Genomic DNA, 21,015 nt, shown 5'->3' on the forward strand with positions numbered 1-21,015 from the left:
TAGTGATATTTTACTTTATAATAAGACATACTTTAGAACCAGAGATTATACAATTAATGTTTAAATTGGTATTTGTTTAGTATAGAAAAGAGTGAATGTATGTGCTTTTATTTAATATTCAAAAATAAAGGATTTTTATTAGTAGCAGTTTGTCCTAAATTTAATTAGTTCAGTGCTTAAAGTGGATAAACCTCATTTAATGCAGTTTTTTTTGAAGGGAAGCAAACAGTTAATTTATGTAAATCATCACAGCTGTTTGCCTTTAATATAAAAAAGAGTCGATTTGGCAACATCGCTTTTTGGTAAAGTTGCTTCCGCTTCTCTCATATGTAATGTTAAGCCGAAAACGAATGATGCCTAAGCTAAACATAGCCTTAATAATTGCGGGAAAACAATTTTTTGGTATATACTGGCAAATTTCCAACATTACTTAGAAAACAATGACATCAGGACTAGATAGCTTTGTTAACCGTATCCTTGATTACTAGGTTTTCCATTATTTTATTGTCTCTTCCGGTTTTTCTTAACATTCATTTTAGATACTGTTTCAATCATCACCTCAGATGGAAGGAATTTTATAGTAAGAAGCCTTTTCTTTGTGTTTTAAATCGTCTCCAGCTTATCATTTGGAGGAGAGTTTCTTGAACGGAAGAATTTCTTGATCTCTTCAGATGAAGCACATTTTTATAATTTTCAACAGTGTAATTTTGTAGGGAACCTTGAAAGGATTTGACCAAACAATTAATATGATTCTCGACGAATCTCATGAAAGGGTCTATTCAACAACAACAGGAGTGGAACAAGTTATGCTGGGTCTTCATATCATCAGAGGAGATAATGTGTAAGATTGTTTTATTCATTTTCTTTACTATAAGACTATCATCATCATAATCAACCCACAGCGGTTCACTCCTGAATATAGGTCTCTCTCATCTGTTTCCATGTCTCCCAGTCCTGTGCTACGTTTAACCAATATTTGCCTGCCACTTTCCTGATGTCGTCCACCCCTCGTTTCTGCGGGCGTCCTATACTACGTTTATACTGTTAAGCCTCCACGTTATAATTTTATGAGCCCATCTGTCTAGGCTATCTAGCCGTGTGTCCGGCCCATTGCCATTTGATCTTAGCCATCTCTTGTATTATATCGGCAACTTTAGTTTGTGCTCTGATATTTTCATTTCTAATCCTGTCACTATGTGATATGCCTAACATGCATCTTTCCATTGTTCTTTGTGTTGATAAAAGCTTGTTCGCAAATGTTTTTTAGCCTAATTGTTTCCAATCCGTATGTTTGGACTGGCACTACACATGTGATTAGATACTTTTCGTTTTAGATTTATAGAGATCATGTTTTTTAAAATGTACCCTAACTTGCCGAAAGCTGCACCTTTTGATTTCTGCGTGTTGGTTTTCTTTCCTCAATTTAAAATTCAGGTCGCTAACTCTGGTGCCATATATGTTAATACCTTTAGTATCCCATTCTAATTTTTTAAAGCCTTCTTCAAAGACCAGCGTAAATAATTTAGATGAAATAGTGTCTTCCTGACGTACACCCCTCTTATACACTCTCCTAGTAGATTTAGAAAAAAAGGCTCGAACACCTTTTGCCTGACTGTAATCATTATACAGGGTGTTTCATGAACAAGATACTACGTCACGCTTTTGATTTTCAAATGGAAACTTAATAGTTTTAAGCTATTTTTCGATCTTGCCAGAAGTTTGTAGTGAATTTGGTATAGCATGTTCTCTACCCATCTTCAACCGTTTCAATTTTTCTCGCGTTTGTTGTTGTACAAATGTTGTTGAATGATTGAAATATTGCAAAAACAACGAGTTGCCGTCAAGTGTCAGTGTGGGCTTGAAGTTTTTTCAACTTAACGTGCATATCTTTCATTATAATTAAAATTCAATTCGCGAAAGAATAGAAATAATAAAAAAATGTTTTGGAAATGGAAGTTCTGCCAAGGATTCGCGAGTTCAAAAGTCCAGACGCCCCTGCTGGTTAAAATTGTTACTACAAGTTAAGTTAGTAATTTGACACTTGTTTTGTTGACATTGATGTTTACGTCTGATTGTAATTTGTTTTTTTCTAAATTTTTTTCTTTTCCAAGCTTTTAAACTTTTCCAAGCTTTTAAAGAAATAGAAACAGATCTAAGAGTGTGTACGTATTGTTTTATGTTATAAATCTCATCAACTTCAATAAATAAACAAGTCTGACAAGTCTCAACTGTCACTCGACTACTGGTAATTTGACATTTCCCAGCGCCACCATCGGTAGTTGAGCTCGCGAATACCAACCCATCATTTAGTCAGTTACATTCAAACAGAACTATTAACGATAACTACGAGGGTGGTTTGAAAAGTCCGTGAGAAAATGAAAACTACTTATTTTTTTAGGATAGATCATTTTTATTTTTGAACGTCATCTAGTTTTAGACTAATCCCTTCTTAATAATAGTAATTGTCCAAGTCTGTAAAATAGGCATTTGTTTCTGCAAATCACCTTGTTTGAATAAAAAAAAAATCCCGCTGGCCGTTCTTTCATACTGGGGAATAAGTAATAGTCTGAGGAAGAGAAATCTGGAGAATAGGGGGATGTGGAACGAGTTGGAATCCTTCTTCCATCAATGTTGCACCCACAACTGCTGAATTGTGAGCTGGTGCGTTATCGTGATGGAGAAGGACTTTCTTGGCCAATCGTGGACATTTTTCTTGCAGCTCGGTTTGCAAACGGTCCAATAACGGTGAATAGTATGCACCTGTAATAGTTTTACCTTTTTCCATATAATCAATAAAGATTACTCCTTGCAAATCCCAATAGACATATAAAGAAATCAACTGATCTGGATAAAACTTGGGGTGCGTTCTTCCAAGAGATGCTACTAACTGAAAATCACTTCTATAGGCACCAGTGGTGCCCTCTCTCTGAGTTTGCACGGACTTTTTAAACCTCCCTCGTACACAGGCCGGTGACTGGAGTCACGAAATCGTCTAGAGAACGGAATCTCATTTACGGCAACAAACCCTATATAAATTATTCCGAAGCAAACATTTGCAAATACAAATTAACTTTATTTGTACATCCAGTGTAATAAAAAATACATATTAAGCAATGCATGAATTATTTTTTATAAGCTATTTGACATGCATGATGTTTATTTGTTAAAATGTTTTCTATTAATTTTCTTAGAATTGAACAAAATAAGTCACAATGACATATCACCAAAATAAATCTCAAATTCGAGTAGTTAAAGTATAGCTATAGTTTAGCCGCCAGTGGGCGTATAGACTTTTGAACTCGCAAATATTCTCCAGTCTTTCGTTAAATTGTGTAAGTGTTTGAATCATATGATTGTTACAATGCAAATTTACAATATTAGATAGTTTAATTTGTTGAAATTATTAAAGAACCCGTTGATCACTGAACTGAACTGCTTCTATCCGCGTCAATATATTTTTCTATTTATGTTGGTGACAGTAAAAATATGAATTTAAGTATAAATGCATAGTATTTTGATTAGCTTTAGTTTTAAAACGGTTGCATATATTAAAGTGTGATTTGGACGTTGTCGCTAATTTTGCAAACGTTTAATATGCAGTTTGGTACAGTGAGCACCGAAGTCTAACTTGAAATTACTTTTGATTGAAGACCCGTATTTTCTAAACGCTTTGCACGAAGATTTAACATATCGGCTTTGAGAAACTTTTCGATTTTTTAAAAAGTTTTAATTTGTGGAAAAAATATTTGGAGAATTAGTGCCATTTGCGTGATAACCGCATTTGAATATGAATTCAATTGTTTTGAATCTTTTCAAGCGTAAATTCAACTTACTTAATTATTCGATTAACGACTTTGTGACTCCGGTCACGAGTTTGTATACGGGATGGAAATTTGCGTTCTGTACAGTACTTAACTTGAGGCGTTTGTTTGCATCAAAATTATTTCATTACTAAAATTCGCTTTAATATATTTAATCCATTCAGCAGTTTGCAATTGTGATGCAATTAAGTCAGCCGTTAACTCTGTACAAAATACGACGTGTTTAGTATGTTCGGGGCGCCTAAGTGTCTAAATTTGATACAATTTTTTTTAGGGTGTAAATTTTTATTTGCACTATTTTGTTGCATGTCTATTTTGCTAAGCAATGCGGGATTCTGCGATTATTCTACCAAAACGAAGAACAGGCATCATCTCATCATTGTGATTATCTCGATACACATTTAATAACATAGAATAACGATTTTGCGAATAGCAGGTTATTAGAAGGAAAAAGAAAACAAAAATTGTTAATAAAGATGAATAATTTAAAATTTATGCACTTCACAACGTTCGCTCGGTAGCAGAATTATTAAATAACATTTTTATATCTGGATTGGACGAGCTGGTCTTATCCCTTGGCCATCCAATAGCCCCGACTTAACGCCTATTGATTCTTTTTTCTAAAGTTATTAAAAATATTGTGTATTAAAGTCAGTTACAAATGTTAATCATTTACGCCTTAGAATAGTGGATGCAGTAAACAAGATTAATATGAATCATAAATACTATATTCAAAATGTTTTAGATAACGTGCAATTGAATATAGAAAATATAGAGCGAAATGGAGGTCATATAGAGAAACACTAATTTTAATCTTATTGTTTTTATTTATTATAGTTTTAACTATAGCAGCATAAATAGTAAATATCGCTACTTTCTCTTTGATTTTTGTTGGTCGTATTTCAAGGCTACTTTGATTTGAAAGCGGCCAAAGCATATCTTTACAACAAAAATTAAAGTCAACAAAAATTTTGACATTTACGTATTTAATTTTTAAATTTAAATTTTAGATTTTGAAAATATGAGTAATAATAAACAGGGTTTGTATTTCTTACTTTTCATTATTTTTTGAAATAATTGATCTATGGGGCTGTTAACCTATGAGGAAACACCATGTACATATCTTTAGGAAAAAATGTATACAAACTTGTAGTATTTGGACAACCTGCACATGTATCCGAAAGCATGCCCACAATTTTTCGTACAATTTGTATAGTTTTAAAATTTGTTAGAAGAAAAACAACGCCTGAACGCCACTATTGTTTTTCCAGTATTCGAATTGCGTTGAGCCTATTTTATTTTAAATAGCGTTTGTTTTTCACCTTTGAGAAACGCTTGGTTTTCGAGGCCGCTAATCTATAATTTCACGAACTACAATTTAGAGAATATCAATTAATCAGACATTTTTATCCTTCGTTTTCATATGTTTAAGTTGCTTATGCATACTACGTGCCAGTGATATACTTTTGGTATGTTTATCCACTTATAAGCAAGAGTTTTAATTTCCTTTACAAATGTTACTGAGCTAAATACGGCACTGTGATATATGTAAAATTGTATGTTTTCCAAACTGTTTCGGTACTTTTCGTTGTTCTATTTACTCTTATTTTTTTAGGGCTATCATAGGATTAATTGATGAAGATGTAGACAATAGGCTAAATCTGTCCACCATTAAAGCAGAGCCCTTAAATCCTGTTGTACATTAAAGTATTAATTACATAATTTGACTTATTAAGTGTTTAATTATTATTTAAGTAAATGTACCTTAATCCTAAAAGCACAGACTTTCAAATATAAAAAAAGCAGTTTAAATTTGAAATTCCCACGTTAGTCACGTGAACCTATCGAAGTTTTGTGTCCGCATTCCGCTCAGTGGATCTTCAAAGTAGTATTCGTTTTAGCAGATGACTGTCCCAGATAGATAGCCCAATTTTTAAGGTTATATATTAAGCCACGTGTTAGTGCGAGATAGATATAATTTAGTTACTCGGAGAACATTAGAAATAAAAAATCGAATCAAACAGTTTCGAACGTAAACAGTGCGCCGATCACCGCGCAAGGATTTGAGAGATCAAAGTCGCCATATTGGTAACTGTCTAATCAGAAATTTAAAGTAAGTAAATACAAGGATTTCCACGTTTCACTTGTGATTTTTGCGAGTTTTTGAATAGAATAGAAAACTACGGAATTCTGTGCGTAAGTTTGTGTATTAAATCTATACTTCGACTGTTGAGTTTTGCCAAAAACGATCTCTAGGGTTATTGCATAAAAACCATAGAACAGTTTTTCTCTGAAATTATTTGTACTTATAAGGAATGGTTCTGCCTCTCGACTTCGGACCATGTTTTGGCAGGTGAAAACTCGAAAACCAGCAAGTTTGAACATTTTTCCATTTCCCATTAGTTTTGTGGGAGCCTTGAGGAAACAAATTTATTCAGGCAACACTTTGACAGATGTTACGATTTTTTTTGACGTTTTATCTAATTTTATGGTGATTCTTGCCAAAAAACGCGTTTCCTGAAGGAGTTTTAAGGAGTTCAATAGTCCTTTCTAGGTCAAGCAGAGTTTAATTTATATTTGACTTCTATGTTCTTTGGCAATTGAAAACGTTCAAGATGAACAAAGGATTTCAAGAATCATGTCATGTTAAATACTAGAAACCCTATCCATCATTCTAGGTCATCAATTCTAACAGTGTTCCCCATATTTTACATACTCTTCAACGTTTTGTTGCACTTAATTGGAAATCCTATTTCCAGTGTTCATGACAACTTGTCCAACAACTTCCTCAATGTGTTTTCAACAGGAAACCTCTTTTGTTCTTACACACATTCCATTATTTTATTCTGCAATAATTGTTCGTAAACAATTAATAATTAATAAATAATCTTGTGATTATGCAGATAAGAGTGATAATACAGTACTTATTCTATTGTCTAGTGACTAGTTCCATCCGTAGAGAAATAAACAGTCTTTTTTTCCATAGGCTAAACAATATTGTTTTGGATCGCAGAAAGTTTCGTGAATAACTAAGATGTCAGTGTTGAATCAGAGTGGTGAAGAGCAGGTGGAATGTCCATTGTGCATGGAGTCCTTGGAAGTTGATGATTTGAATTTCTTTCCGTGCACGTGTGGTTATCAGGTAAATAAAATTAAGTACATAAAACCTAGTTTCACTTGCTTTCTAGAATAATTGATATCATAATGATTAACGCCTTATAAATCAGTTTCCCTGTATGGGTATTGAACTTATAATCCAGTTTAATTTGATCTTGGCTAGGTTTTGTGTTGTAACAAAGTATTTTCAAACATATCGTTTTGGTTACACGTAAGGTACAATTAGGATGTACGCAACGTTCGAATGTTTTTAATTAAGTTAATGGTATCACCCATTATTTCAGTTGCGAATTTTCTAATGACAATAGACACCTAGCTCGAACTTTTATCATGTACTTATTTATAAACATTTTGACTTGAACAGCAAAATTTATAGAAAATTGCATTATTTGTTTTACATAGCATTAATCTGCTGCTTTCATCCGCATAAGACAGAGTTAAAACATTATACTTATACTACTAAACTATTATTTGTGGGTATATACGGTGTTCAAAATATGGAACGTTGAGCATGGGGATGTTATCGAAAATTATAAAAAATATGGAGGAGTGTCCCCAATTATTCGAGATAATTCGTTTATGAATTATGAGAGTAATTTTAAGAAGAAAATAAACTCCTTTTTCCTATAAATCAAATCAAAATATGCTTTATTGCCACAGAAAAATTAACACATTTTGTGAACAGAGCTAGTAAAAAACCAAAAAATACTACAACATATAATACATAAGTACAGTACAGTCAACAATGGTAAAAAATGAAAAATGAAACAATACAAAATATATCACGTACAATCATAATGGACAGTAGATACAAACATACCTATGCGAGGTTTGAATTTACCAAGTCGTCTTAGTAGCCTAGAAAAATAATTCCCGATGTAGTGTTTTATACTGGTTTCCTTATCAAATGCTGTATGAATTCGTCCGATAAGTTGGTCCCTCCAATTGAACGGTTCAATGCAATAACCGACCAAGTTCATTGTTGCTCATTTTGCAGGAAACAAAAAAAAACGATTTATTTGTAAGCGAAACGATTTAAAACTTAAGAAACTACAATACGCTGTACATTTTTGATCAAGGAATACATATAAGCAACATTATTTCTTATTCATTCAACATTATTTATATGCTAAAAATTTTTAAAAAAATAAATAATAGTAATAGAGTAATAAATCCAACACCGGGTCGAAATTTTTTATTCACAGCTGCTAAATTCTGTCACAGAAGAATCAACATAAGGCTCTACGTAAGACTTATGGTATTCCCCGATCTGATTGTAAAACCATAGGTCACACTAAAGGATATAGTTTTTTGCTAAACTCATCACATGATCCAATTTGCTATTCTTAAGTGGCCTTCTTCCATTATATAACTTTGTCTCAAGATCGGACAGCGACACCAATTGTACAACTTTCTTATTTTTAATATTAAACTCTTGAAATATCGGCTCCCTAACAGACTCACTACATTTTAATATGGTTCCCAAATCGCTCTTTTGGCACAATAATATGCGATATTTTGACAAAGTAAATTCCTTCTTCTTCTATGAACCTTTTGCCCATTATAATTATTCGCTAAACCTCCACATTTGCCACTCTCTCTGTCCACGATATTCTCAGTATTCTACGGTACATCCACATTTCAAATGCTTCTATCCTCTGGGTGTCGATCTTTTTCAATGTCCACGCTTCCATTCCGTAGAAAAGAATCGGGAGCACGTTACATCTCACAGGGCGAATTTTAAGCTTAAGGCGTATATCTTGTCCGCAGAACACCTTTATTTTAGTAAATGACCATTTTTTTTTGACTGTACGATTATGTTATGGAAGTTTGGTGGTGATTTAGATATTACCATTACTTTTGTTTTGATGATGTTAAGTGATAATCAGCATTCTTTACTGCATTCTACTATTCTGTTAATTAGTATCTGAAGATCTTGCAATTACAACCGTATCATCGGCATATCTTAATTTGTTTATTGGAATGCCTTTTATTTTAATACCTATATCTCGCCCCTGAAAGTGCTCTGTTTATGATGTCTCCTCAGTATAAGTTGAATAACATTGGTGTTTAAAAAGTATTATTTTATAAATTGGCAGGCGCTTACCGGGCGCACATTTTAACAATATTTTTGTAATGTACAGGGTGTTCCAACAGCCCTAAAAGTATCATAGTTCTGTTTTTTAAAATTAAATACCCTATATATTACTGCATTTTTAGATTCTCTTTTTTTTCGAACGTCATCGTCGTTCGAAAAACGACACCTTTCGCCACAGTCAGTACTTAATTTATTTTTTGCAGATTTGTCGCTTCTGTTGGCATCGTATTCGTCATGACGAGAACGGGGGTTTGTGTCCTGCATGCCGTAAGCCATACTCGGAGAATCCTGCGGACTTTATCCCTCTTACCCAGGAGCAGGTAACCCAATATTGCATTAGTAACCAACTTTTAGTCAAAGTTAGATAATTTATTACCAGTATTAAATATTGGCGATTTGTCTGGCAGTCGCTTGAAAAAATGTACCTAAAAGCAATGTAAGTTTTGCAGCAAGTATTTAGGCCATTTAGGGTATACTTTAGAAAAGCTATAAATACAATCTGGATCCGGAATATTTGTCTCAATCTTTGACTGCACCTTGCCTTTCCTTGACTTTTGTTCATTAACCGACCAGGCGACACACTGTGGGCCCAAATAAGCAAATTTGTGTCAAAATCAAATAGCGCCTTCTCAGAAATGACTTAAAGGCTTGATTTTTTTTAAAAATGTTGATAGATTGACACAGATTAATAGAAAATTATTGACAATGCCACAATGTATCCGCCCACACGTGGGTATGACCTTCACATCCCAAAAATCGAGTATTATCTACATATCAATGGATATATGGGAGAATAATTTGAGAGTGTACAAAATTGTATTCGAGGTTATGACAGTTGTTGCACGAAAAGTGCAAAGACAGTTGTGAACTTCTGACTGAAATCAAACATACTATGTATATGAACTTCCTGGTAAATTTTTTACATTACTAATACATTTACAAGTAGAGGGGAAAAATACGTGCTTTAGGGGTTAAGATCTGTTCCGAAGAAATATAGGAATCAGATTATTTGTTGAAAAAAATGATATGGATATGATTAATTTATTATCTTGTTCATATTTTATATACGAGTTCATATATCGAAAATTCTAATCTATATCAGTCTACCAACATTTGAAAAAAATTCAGGCCATTAAGGAATTTCTAAGAGGCGATATCTTATTTTGACACTATTTTTCTTAATTGGGCCCATAGTGCGAAATCTCACGAAATTGCAATTCGCAAGGAATTTTATTCATTTTTGGATCACAATAATAACTATTTTTGTTTCATGGTATTCAAGAAATGTTTAATTAAAATCTAACTATTATTTTCAAAGTAATTTTGCTCGGAAAGTGTGTGTATTAATTTGTGAAAAACACTTTAAAATAATGAGTCAAAAAGTCTCAAATCCCCAAGTGATAAAGCTATAATTACAGCATGACCGAGTTTTCACTTCGGATCTAGATTAAGCCAAAAAATTATCAAATAGGTACCAACCGTATAGGAATGAATTCAACAAAACTAGCTTATTGAACCACTTCTGAAGCTGTTTAGAAACGGTATTATTTTCGATATGAGATTCTCCTGTTTCAGTTCAGCCACCTAATTTCGGAACACTCTGTATATATGTTTCCGAAAATGTTCAAAATGCCTATGTATTTTGTAAAATCGCTACTCTTTTGGGCAATTTGCACATTGACTACGGTATTTCAGGAAATCTGCAAATTGCCGTACGCGCTAAACAATCTGAGTGTTAGATATGTTTAATCTTCACCTTGACTAGACAATGTGCATAATAACGAAATTGCTTAATTTTGCAACGACACTTTGTTTAGTTTTAGAAGGAAAATTTGCTGTTTAGTGTCTTAAGTTGCAAACAACTTTGTAAAATTTTCCGTGTTACCTATTGATTATTTAATCTATTCATATTCCTGTTCTGTTAAGGGAGCAAAAAAAATGATTTTTCGGTAGTTTGATATTCGAGTTTACCCAGTGTAGTAAATAGGGCCATGAGCAAAGCTAAATATGAAGTAACATACAAGATTTTCGAGAAACAATGGTCTAGAAATATGTCAATGCCGTTAGGCGGCGCAAACGTAGTTAGAAAGCATAATTTTGCGAGTAATAAAGAAATAAAATTTCGTGCAAGAATCCATAACTTCCGCGGTTATGGAGCTAATAATTTATGCTTTCATACTTTACTTTTGTTGATATATTATAATATTAAAATGTGTTTAATACGACTTCTTTTAATTGTATGTATTTGTTTTAAATGATCTAATTTGTAAACTAGATGGCTAAGATGAAAGCAGATAAGAGGCAACGGGATCAACAGCGCAAAGCCAAACTTACTGAGAGTCGCAAGCACTTGTCCAGTGTGAGGGTAGTACAGAGAAACCTGGTACGTGTACATTTTTTTAGCCCCGTGAAATGAAATATTGTCTATTGTTCCTTGTCGCTTAATATGTCTCTTCAACTTAGGTGTTCGTGGTCGGTCTTCCTCCTAGGTTAGCTGATCCGGAAATTCTAAAGAGACATGAGTATTTTGGAAAATTTGGGAAAATACATAAGGTGGTGATAAATCAATCAACATCTTATGCTGGTTCGCAGGGACCTAGTGCGAGTAGGTATCATATTGCATTGCTGTATTTTTACCTCAGAAGCCCCAATCCAACTAACAACATCAATACATTTTTAGGTGCTTATGTGACGTATATAAAGAGTGACGATGCATTGAGAGCCATTCAGGCTGTCAACAACTTTACAATAGATAATAGATCAATAAAATCTAGTCTCGGCACCACCAAGTACTGTTCTCACTTTTTGAAAAACCAACCTTGTCCCAAACCAGATTGCATGTATTTACATGAATATGGTAAGTTGCAAGAAATGTTTAATATTCATACATAACGGCTAGACATTGTTATTGGTACATATAAATCATCAGAATGAGCAACATTAACATACAGGGTGATTCAAAATTGGCGTCACTTCTTTTAAGGATTGAAAATATTGGAAAATATTTTTGAAAATCGAATTTCAACGAATTATTTCGATAGTTTATCGAAGGATTATTTTGAAACTATTCTATATTTGATTGGTAGCTTATTGAGATATCGAAGCATTTGAAAAGAAACATTACCATATTTACTTCAAATTACGAAAATGTTTGTGTATCACCCTGTATATTAGTAGTCATGTCAGTTTTATGATTGATCAATGCTGACTTAGCAAGTTTATAGTGAAATCTTATCCACCCCCACAAAATTGGCAAACCTCGGTAGCGAACGTCTTAGGCCGATTTTCACCACAAACAAACTGAACGTTTAACGAAACTAGGTTTATGGTAATAACCTAAATTAAACTCGTTTAGCGCCACGTCGTTTTCACCAGCGATTCCATAACTGCGTTTGGTAAAACGCAGTTTAAGAAACTGGAAACTGGCATCGTTGCAATAGTGAGAAATATTACTCGTCTCATGGCAGTAACTAAGCCTGGGTAATACTGTGTCTTAAGAGACTTGTGTGTTGTGTCACCTGACCTCTTATGACGCGGCGCTTTGAACAACACTTAACATTAAAGCGGTCTACTCACACGGCAATCTTCAGGGTTCAATCTGTACAGAAATTGGGTCTATCCGCCAGACGTAGCAATTTATCAGTGTTGTTTTGATCTGTGCGTTAACATATGACTCCTTCAAGGCGTCAAAATATCGCGGTTCTTCAGCGCTAACAGCAGATATGAATAAATTCAAAATAAAATACTGGTCAAAACATGGGTTTTTGAAAAGAAGGTCATTTTCCCATTTCAATTTAATCAAGGAATTAGACCCATGGGCTTTAATTTTATAAAAATATTGTAACGGAAATGGCCTGGGGTACACACGTTTGGAATGGGGGATCGAAATTCATGGTATTTCAGTAAATGGGCGCCCCATTTGGGCCCCATTTACTGTCAAATATGACACTGACAAGCGGGAAGTTTCGCACCTGTTCTGGAGATTTAGAGAACTATCTGGGATACCTGGAGAAAACTATATAAGCGACGACGAGAACCAGACGGGAAGGTGAAGTGACAGCCGCGCCTGAGTGCAGAAGAGGTTAAACCCCGCGAGTAGGAAACGCGTGTTTTCCGTTTGTTATTGTTATTGTTTGTGAAGTTGACGTTAGTTTAGAAGTTAGTTTGTTCCTGTTCCGTAGTTAAAGTTATACCGAGGTGAATAAAAGTTGGAAGCTGAAGAAAGAGTTTGATGACTGTTGACTGAGTTGAAGGCTGTCCACGGTACTTTATATATAGATAGGTAAACATCATACGATTTACTGACGTGTCCAGTCTTGATCAGAAAAAGAACTGATAATTGCAGAGGATAGCGGAAGGCCGTTAAAATTGGCACAATGTAGATTGCCTTGTAAATAGGCTGCTTTAATCTCATTCAAGATGACAGACTTCGGATTGCAGTTTGTGGACGGACCCCACGCGCTGTTACCATATGGCCCCTTCCCACGCTCGTCCGGAGACGCCAGTCTTACAAGAGACATGTTGCCCGGGGCACATCACGAGGAGGCCAGTGGACATTGATCCCTGATTTAATTCTGAACCTCTTTCTTCTGAATTCCCTGATTGAATTCTGAATTCTTTTATTATATCGGGCACATGTCGCTTATAAATTGTCCTACCCCTCACAGAGAACTATTTTCGGTACATCTGTGGCAGACCATATTTCCTGCTTTTAGTAGTTGTTATTCTCGGGCAAATTTCGCTTATTCCAAGCACATCCTAGAGTACCTGTTTAAGTTCTTCCTCCAGTTCAAATATTCTTTCGTGGTGTGAACGGGTTCTTGTATGTCACGATATATAGAGGGTGATTCAAAATTGGAGCCATTCCTTTTAAGGGGTTATTGGGGCTCACTTGGAGAGAACGAGAAAAATAGGTGAGCCCGGACTGCTGCCAAGAGTGCACAAGTGATGTGATACGGGCACGCACAAACATGTTTGGAGTTAAACGGGCTGAACTTGGAACATCTCATGCGATTTAACCACTTAATTGTACTTTATTTGTTGATGTTGTTTGTGGTGTTGTGGCTCTATTCCAATTGAGATTTTGTTGACAGCTATGATGGATTTAGGTATATCACTCATTTGCCCCAAAAAGGTTGGCAGGACTAGCGGCAAAGTGACAACTTTATCCTAAACTCAAAATGTTTCATTGTAATTGAACTTAGTTATTTTGTGTTTACCCATGGTTACTACAATCTTTAATAATTAAGAAGCAACTAGAGCTCCCAGCCCATCAATATGACCTATTTTTACCAACCGCTCAAAATGACCGTATGACTTGTGCTTCCTCCGCCTTTCATGTTGTCTTCTTATTGAAGGTTGGCGAAAACGTTTCTAAATGCGTCTCTGTCTCTTGCAACATGAAACAGTTCTTCGACGTTGAGATTTGTCCATTCCCTTACGTTTCGGAGCCAGGGTATTTTCTTCCTGCCGACTGAGATATTTATATTTTTGTTTTCCTTTTAATGTGAGAGAAGGTTAGTGTTTGGGATTTTACTTATAACCATGAGATTTTCGGTATTTATAGTGAGTCCTACTTCTTTACATTCTCGTTTAACTCTCTCTAACAGGGTTTGAAGATCTTCTGCACTCTCAGCCATTATAGTGGTATCATTGGCGAATCTCAGGTTGTTTATTAATTTTCTGTGCTGACACACAGTTTATTAATGTTCTGTTCTGTTCTGACTTGTGGTTGCAAAGTATTAAATGTAATTCAACAAATTTATTGAAGCATTGTGCACAGGTCATTTTTCTACAAAATTTTGAGGTAAAAATATTCTTTGTTTTATTTGCATTACATAACCCTATATGTCAAATTTTTCGTGTTTGCGATTTTTGAGAGTGGTTCAATAAATAAATACAGTTTTGCAGTTTTGTAGCTCAAATGGATTCTTATTTTGCGTAGAAATTTCTGTTGCCAGTTGAAACAAAAATATTTTTTTAGATATTTTGTCTTGTAGTTTCTTGATATACTGTCCATGCATTTATTGCAGCCAAATGTAGGATATTGAAGAATACATGAAAAGGCCACCTTTGAGATTCTAACTTTGTGCTGTACTTTCTAGCCATTTGGTCCATTACGTCTACCCTGTATTTAGTTTTGTTATAAAATTTTACACTTTCGGGAACTTTTTTGAATTAAGGTTTATTTTGACACATTGTGCTTTGTGCTTAGAAGACATACTTTCTTAGCCTAAAATTTAGTGTAATCGAAATTCGACGTTTCTTTTGAAAATTTCTTCAACTTTCTTGAAAATATTTAGGTATGTTGCATACGCAACTCAAGAAATATGGGGAGGGGGAAAGAAGAAATATATGATGTTATAATGACTACATATATTTAAAAAAAGTCATGACATTCAAAACATAATGAGTATCTAAAGTTTTACATAAAAGTATTGTGAAGAATTTTTGAAACCGGTTACATTGACCGGTTGGTAGTTCTAGTGTTAATTAGGCAGATTACCTTGAAAAACATTGTTGTCATCCTTCTGATCTAGTTTTTTGCAAATATCTCAGTTTTTAATAACAACTTTTTTTGTCATTTTTCCTGTACTCCCAAACAACAACCCCAGAGGAATAACGCCAATTTTAAATCGTCCTCTAGGTTTCGTTTTCCTTGGCGACCTGGTCCAACCCGGAGATTCTTAGCACCCGCCGATTGATGTCTCTCTCTGAATCTGCGAATATCGTACTTATTACCAAACGCATATAATTTTGACACGTGCTCAAAAACGTTTTCCCGATTTAATTAGAAAAAAATAATGTATTTTTTATTATATACAAGGTGTTTCATGAGGAAGTTGCATTATTTTTACCACGTAAACTAGGTTCGAAAATAATCCTAGTTTTCATATAAACGATAGCCTAAAAATTCTTCGTTGCGGATTTACAGGGTGGTGAAATATAATTTAAAAAATACAAAATACAAAAAATTTTTTTTTAACTCGCATGGTATTATTTTAACGAAATTTTCCAGCAATAAATAGCTAGGAAAGGCGCATGTTTTGCAAAAAAAAATTGAAAACTGCACGCTACCGAATTTGTTAAAGAAAAAAATGGTTTGCCTCTGTATTTTTTAATTATCGTAAATACTTTTCAAATTCCTAGTTTTATTACAAATAAAAAATATCTTGCATTTTTGTTACGACAAACGGTTAAGATTGTAAAGTAAAATATTTGGTAGATGGGCCAAATTGGCCACATTTAAATGGAATTCCATTGTTTGTATTGGAGCCGAAAAAAACTAAGTTTTCAATAAAGCGTAAAGGGGAACTGTTGAGGGCTTCATTGTATTTAATTTCTACCAGATTTGATCAGTTTGGTCGGAACTGCCTGTGTTTCATTTGTAAATAACTCTCATGCATTAATCGGTGAGCAATTAGTTTTTCTGTAAATGTTATTGATTTGTTTCAAGGTGACCCAGAAGCTAGTTTTACCCGCGAGCAAATGCACTTGGGGAAGCACCAGGAATATGAGAAAAAGCTGCATGAGGATCTGTTGGCGCGAACGAAAACTCAAAACGGGCAGGGAGTGGAAATAAAAGGGGTCTCTACAGCGAAGGTTGCGAAAGACGTAAGTTTATATTTAACTGATTTCGGGTATATTTTATTAGATTTTGTAGGCGAATAACAGTAGTAATACATCGAAAGACAGCACAAACAGTTCGGGGACAAACAAAGAAAATTGGCCGCAATTGGATAAGGATAAGAAGCAAGAGAAGGACAAACCTAGGAAAGGAAAAACGAAAAACAATGCAGAGTCAAGGTCAAAGGATAAGAAGGAAGGAAAAAATAGCAGTAGTAGTGAATGTAGATCATCCCAAGACAGTAGGACAACTAGTACAAGTAGTAACAGTAGCCATTGTTGTAAAATTGAAGGTAAGTTATCTTATAATTTTTTAAAAAAAGCCGAATGCAAACTGCCAAATTGTTAAATAACTACTAACTATTTTTGATGAGGTTTGTTTCACGTATAAAATCGACAAGAAGATTTTTGCAAAATCCGATTGTTGCAGAATTACGGTGGTTGCATTAGAGTTCCTAACAGGATTTGTACATTCAATCATACTTTTTTAGTGGTTGTTGAGACACAAAGAGCTATTTCTTGTTCAATAAGTTCTTGTAGAATGCTTCTTATTTTTCGTAATGTTAAGTCAGAAATGCGTGATCTATAAGAATCAAGTTAATCAAAGACCAGCTAGCAAAATCAGGCGGACACCTCATATTTCTTCCAATTAGGCGCAATGCCTGTTATTCATCGTAACTCGCTTTATGAAGGTAGATTGTCACTGCAACGTTTTCGTGGCCTTCTTGTGCTTCGCCTCTGGGAGGTGATGTATCTCTGGCAATCTTCACGACGTGACACGGTCATTGCATGCAATTTTTCTACTCAGCACCCAGTCGTTGATATTCTCGATCTGGCATTCTAGGATTAAAGGAAGGACCAGCGGTTCTGACAAGCGCAGAACAAACAAACATAAGGTTCGCATCGGCATTTTTTGATTTGTTGAGGGAGACTGGACACTTGCTTGCGGGCGACTTTTGGGAGCATTACGTTTCATTTTCTAATTCAATTGATGGCTTTATTTGTCTATTCGCCCTGACAGTTAAAATGTTAGAAGCTGCAGATCTCATTTGAAAAAATTGCGAACATATGTAGGCAATTTCGTGCTTATTTTTACAATGGCGTTATGATCAAAATTAGTTAATTAAATGCAATATAAACATAAACAAACTTAGAAATTGTATCTTATTCGAATTGATAAAAAAGCCTCTTTTCGCCACAGATCATAAAAAAGCATATCCAATCCGTCGTCTTTTGAAATAACTAAAATTAAACTTTTCCTTAAATCTAAGTACTATTTTTTTATTTTTCTATTTTCAACTATCGGTCTATTGGTTAAACTGAAACTGAATGTTAGCAATTTTTCGCCTCAGGAAGCAAACGAAGCAATAAATTTGAATTATGCTGGTGGAATTGCGCTGATGATACCAATTGTACCACCAGCGGTAAATGTATACAAAAAATGCATTTTAAATTAATTAATTAAATGCAATAAAAAACCTCAATAATTTTAATAATTTTTATTTATAATAATCGGCGGAAAGCTGATAATTGTGGACTACCAATATCAAATATCACCCATTACTCAATTGCTGGTATGTTTAAGATTCTACGCAACAAGTAGTTTTCTATTCTATAGATTCTATGCAACAAGTAGCAAATTTTCTATAATTCCATGTCTATTTTCTTACATAAAGTGTAGATATAGATATTATATTGTGGCTTGTGTCCGGTGATCTTCGTGGTACAAGTCTTTCAGCGATTCAAAATACATAGTAACACTGACGCCATCTTAGATTCGCCAAGTTTACCAACAGTCTCAATATAAAATTACTAAATAAATACGAAAGTCTCTAAAATCCTATACTCGACCGATAATTCACGAAGTACTGTTTATAAATCGTCTCTCTAGGTTGAGAACTATCTCGTACTTGGCGAAGCATGAGCTGAGTATCGGCTTCAGTATCGTTTATAAATACGGGCCAAAGTAATTAAAATCCTGTTGATACTAAAAGCGTAGGGCGGAACGAAGGAATGAAGGATCGGTTCTATTGGCTATTGTGTTGTTGCTTTGATAGCTTGTGTTCTTACTTCTGGTTCAATTTCATCTCTTGGTGTAGTGTCTTGTCATCGACTACTAATTACATCACGGAGGTGTTTTAGATGTGGTCATGCATTTTGTCTTAGATATTGATATTGTCATCCCGAGCGATTTTGTGTTAAATGTGCAAAGAAGCCTCTGCAGACCATCTTCATTTTCCGCTATTAAAACTGCATCTTCAACGTAGCATAGGATTTCTACCTTTCGACCTCTCATTCGATATAATCTTTTCCTACAACTTTGACTTATTATTTCGTTCATAATAATGTTGAATAGTAATGGGCTCATTGAGTCTCCTTGTCGCATTCCCTCTTTACGATTATTGGTTCTATGAGTTCGTTGTATATATTTTCCTGTATTCAGGTATATCCGTAAATATCTTCAATTTACTGTTAATGATATTACTCGGTATTTGTCTGTCACTCTGGAGATGCACTATATCTTCCAAACGTGGATCATACTTTATCGACTTTTCGGTTATCTGTCTAAGAACAAACACTGCGTCCGTACACAATCGTTCAGATCGAAACCCGCAGATAATGTAATTCGTTCGTTTATTACATTCGTTATCACTTTAGTGACTAGTTTCAGAGCCGTTTTACACGAGGATACTTTTACCCGGCAACTATGGCTTCGGATACTCGTTTAACATACAGCCATGTATGGAACCATACACACAGGGATACTTTTCACAATCAGTTTCGGCAACTGAATTTCGATCAGCCGTGAGTTCCAGACGCTCAGGCAATTTTACGACTTCCGGGGCCGATTTTCTATGGGCCTTTATGGACTTGCTAATTATGAGAACCCGGCTACTACTTTGCTGTCTGCGATGAGTATCCCGCAATGTAAATGGCATCGGAGATTTCGGTCTGCCACGAATCAGCGGGCAACTGTATCCTTGTGTAAAAGAGCTCTTAGAGTGAACGACAGTATAATTATTCCTCTGTAGTTCTTTTTTATCGCCCTTCTTATAAAGCAGGAATGTCGTAATTATCAGGGATTTTTTTATGTTTAAATTTTTGTTGCGTTAGAAATGTAAATTCACTTTAATAAATAGTAAATTCATCTTTTGCCACCATACTTGAGGTATCATTAAATATCTCATATTTAATTTTTATAATTAATGAACAGTCGATTTATTTGGTATTGTGCCGTTAAAGTTTTTTGATAAGATAACATATCACGTCCGATAGTTATTTCGTGGCCGTCCAAATAAATCGTTATTATATAATCGTAAATTAAAATAAAGTAGTTTATGCTAATCCATTATTTTTCAATCCACTACAAAATTATTTTTATCTTTCGTATTACGGGTAGCATCTGACTAATATTTAATTATTTAAATAGTCGTTTTCTTTCAAACTAAAATGGCGAATTTTTTTTTCAGCTAAAGATTCAGATACTTACCCATCCCCTGGTCTTTCCAGTGAATCCAGCCCCTCATCCTCTCCACCAAGTACCCAATCTCCTCCTCTTAATCGTTCCAACACACCTTTAGAATCTTCCCCATTGCCTACCAATTTCAACGCCTCACCAACTGGATCATATTCTTCTAATGTCACATCTTTTGTCGGCAAGCTACCACCGAATCTTGTGGGCAGGTCTTCTGAAGATTGCAATTCCTATTTCAGCTCTAGTGGTTTCAGTAAACTACAGAACTCGTTGGGCACAATGGCTGACAAAGAAGAACATATTGATAGGGATAGGATAAGTCGTGATTCCAGTATGATACGGCCATTGGGTGAATGCTTACCAGATGACCATGGGCATCAGGTAAGATAGAAAGGAGAGTCTAGGTCCCAACGACTACTCTCTAGCTGGGAGTGTTGACGCATGGTTACGGTCTCTGTAGTCCGTTTGAATCAATTTCTGGTTATTTAAGGTGATCGTAATATCTATAAGTAACTGATAAAATGTTTTTAACGTTGAGATCAATTTTTAGTTATTTATTTCAAGTAGCATGCAGAAAGCATCGGAATAATTGACAAATTATTATCATATTATGTCTACTGATTAAAAGTGAAACAGAGCCGACACAAGCTATATTTGCTGATCTACAAGCGACCGCGCTACAAATTGTGCCACATGAAATAACGGAGACCTTGTGACTTCACATTGCGAGGAGTCAATTGTTTTAATTTATCTGCGTGAAACTTTTTCGCATGTTTTCTCAAATTTGGGGCTGCACCAAACAGAGCAATAGAAACGTCATCCAGCGCTTCCAGAATAAAGTACTTCGTAGTATCGTTGATGCACCATGGTACATAAGA

At 34.7% G+C, this 21,015-nt stretch overlaps 2 protein-coding genes across 4 annotated transcripts in view; both read left to right on the forward strand.

Moving 5' to 3' along the window:
* Positions 1 to 326: 326 nt before the first annotated feature.
* Positions 327 to 5,552, forward strand: LOC109541287 (U6 snRNA-associated Sm-like protein LSm8). The gene is made up of 4 exons (XM_019910106.2): positions 327 to 471; positions 540 to 580; positions 714 to 841; positions 5,437 to 5,552. The coding sequence occupies exons 1-4, from the start codon at positions 441 to 443 to the stop codon at positions 5,525 to 5,527; spliced, it is 291 nt and encodes a 96-aa protein (XP_019765665.1). The 5' UTR covers positions 327 to 440; the 3' UTR covers positions 5,528 to 5,552.
* A 282-nt stretch (positions 5,553 to 5,834) lies between these two features.
* Positions 5,835 to 21,015, forward strand: part of LOC109541281 — a 25,879-nt gene continuing 10,698 nt past the window's right edge. The window contains exons 1-9 of one of the 3 annotated variants that reach the window (XM_019910097.2): positions 5,835 to 5,934; positions 6,808 to 6,963; positions 9,240 to 9,356; positions 11,312 to 11,419; positions 11,500 to 11,641; positions 11,717 to 11,893; positions 16,493 to 16,650; positions 16,700 to 16,955; positions 20,133 to 20,518. In XM_019910097.2, the coding sequence (XP_019765656.1) occupies positions 6,856 to 6,963; positions 9,240 to 9,356; positions 11,312 to 11,419; positions 11,500 to 11,641; positions 11,717 to 11,893; positions 16,493 to 16,650; positions 16,700 to 16,955; positions 20,133 to 20,518 (1,452 nt within the window). In that variant the 5' untranslated portion in view covers positions 5,835 to 5,934; positions 6,808 to 6,855. Of the gene's footprint in view, positions 6,018 to 6,283; positions 6,376 to 6,807; positions 6,964 to 9,239; positions 9,357 to 11,311; positions 11,420 to 11,499; positions 11,642 to 11,716; positions 11,894 to 16,492; positions 16,651 to 16,699; positions 16,956 to 20,132; positions 20,519 to 21,015 lie in introns of those variants that run through there. The other 2 variants (XM_019910098.2, XM_019910099.2) reach the window with 2 other exon arrangements.

The sequence above is a fragment of the Dendroctonus ponderosae genome, unplaced genomic scaffold (genome assembly GCF_020466585.1).
Source record: "Dendroctonus ponderosae isolate FM_Combo_2020 unplaced genomic scaffold, Dpon_F_20191213v2 Dpon_F_20191213_4, whole genome shotgun sequence".
Classification (NCBI taxonomy): domain Eukaryota; kingdom Metazoa; phylum Arthropoda; class Insecta; order Coleoptera; family Curculionidae; genus Dendroctonus; species Dendroctonus ponderosae.

Bases quoted from the DNA above. Each gene is read 5' to 3' on its own strand.
- LOC109541287 (XM_019910106.2), top strand. From the start codon at position 441: ATGACATCAGGACTAGATAGCTTTGTTAACC. The intron at 472-539 runs GTATCCTTGATT...CATTCATTTTAG, and splicing joins ACTAGATAGCTTTGTTAACC to ATACTGTTTCAATCATCACC. The intron at 581-713 runs GTAAGAAGCCTT...GTAATTTTGTAG, and splicing joins CAGATGGAAGGAATTTTATA to GGAACCTTGAAAGGATTTGA.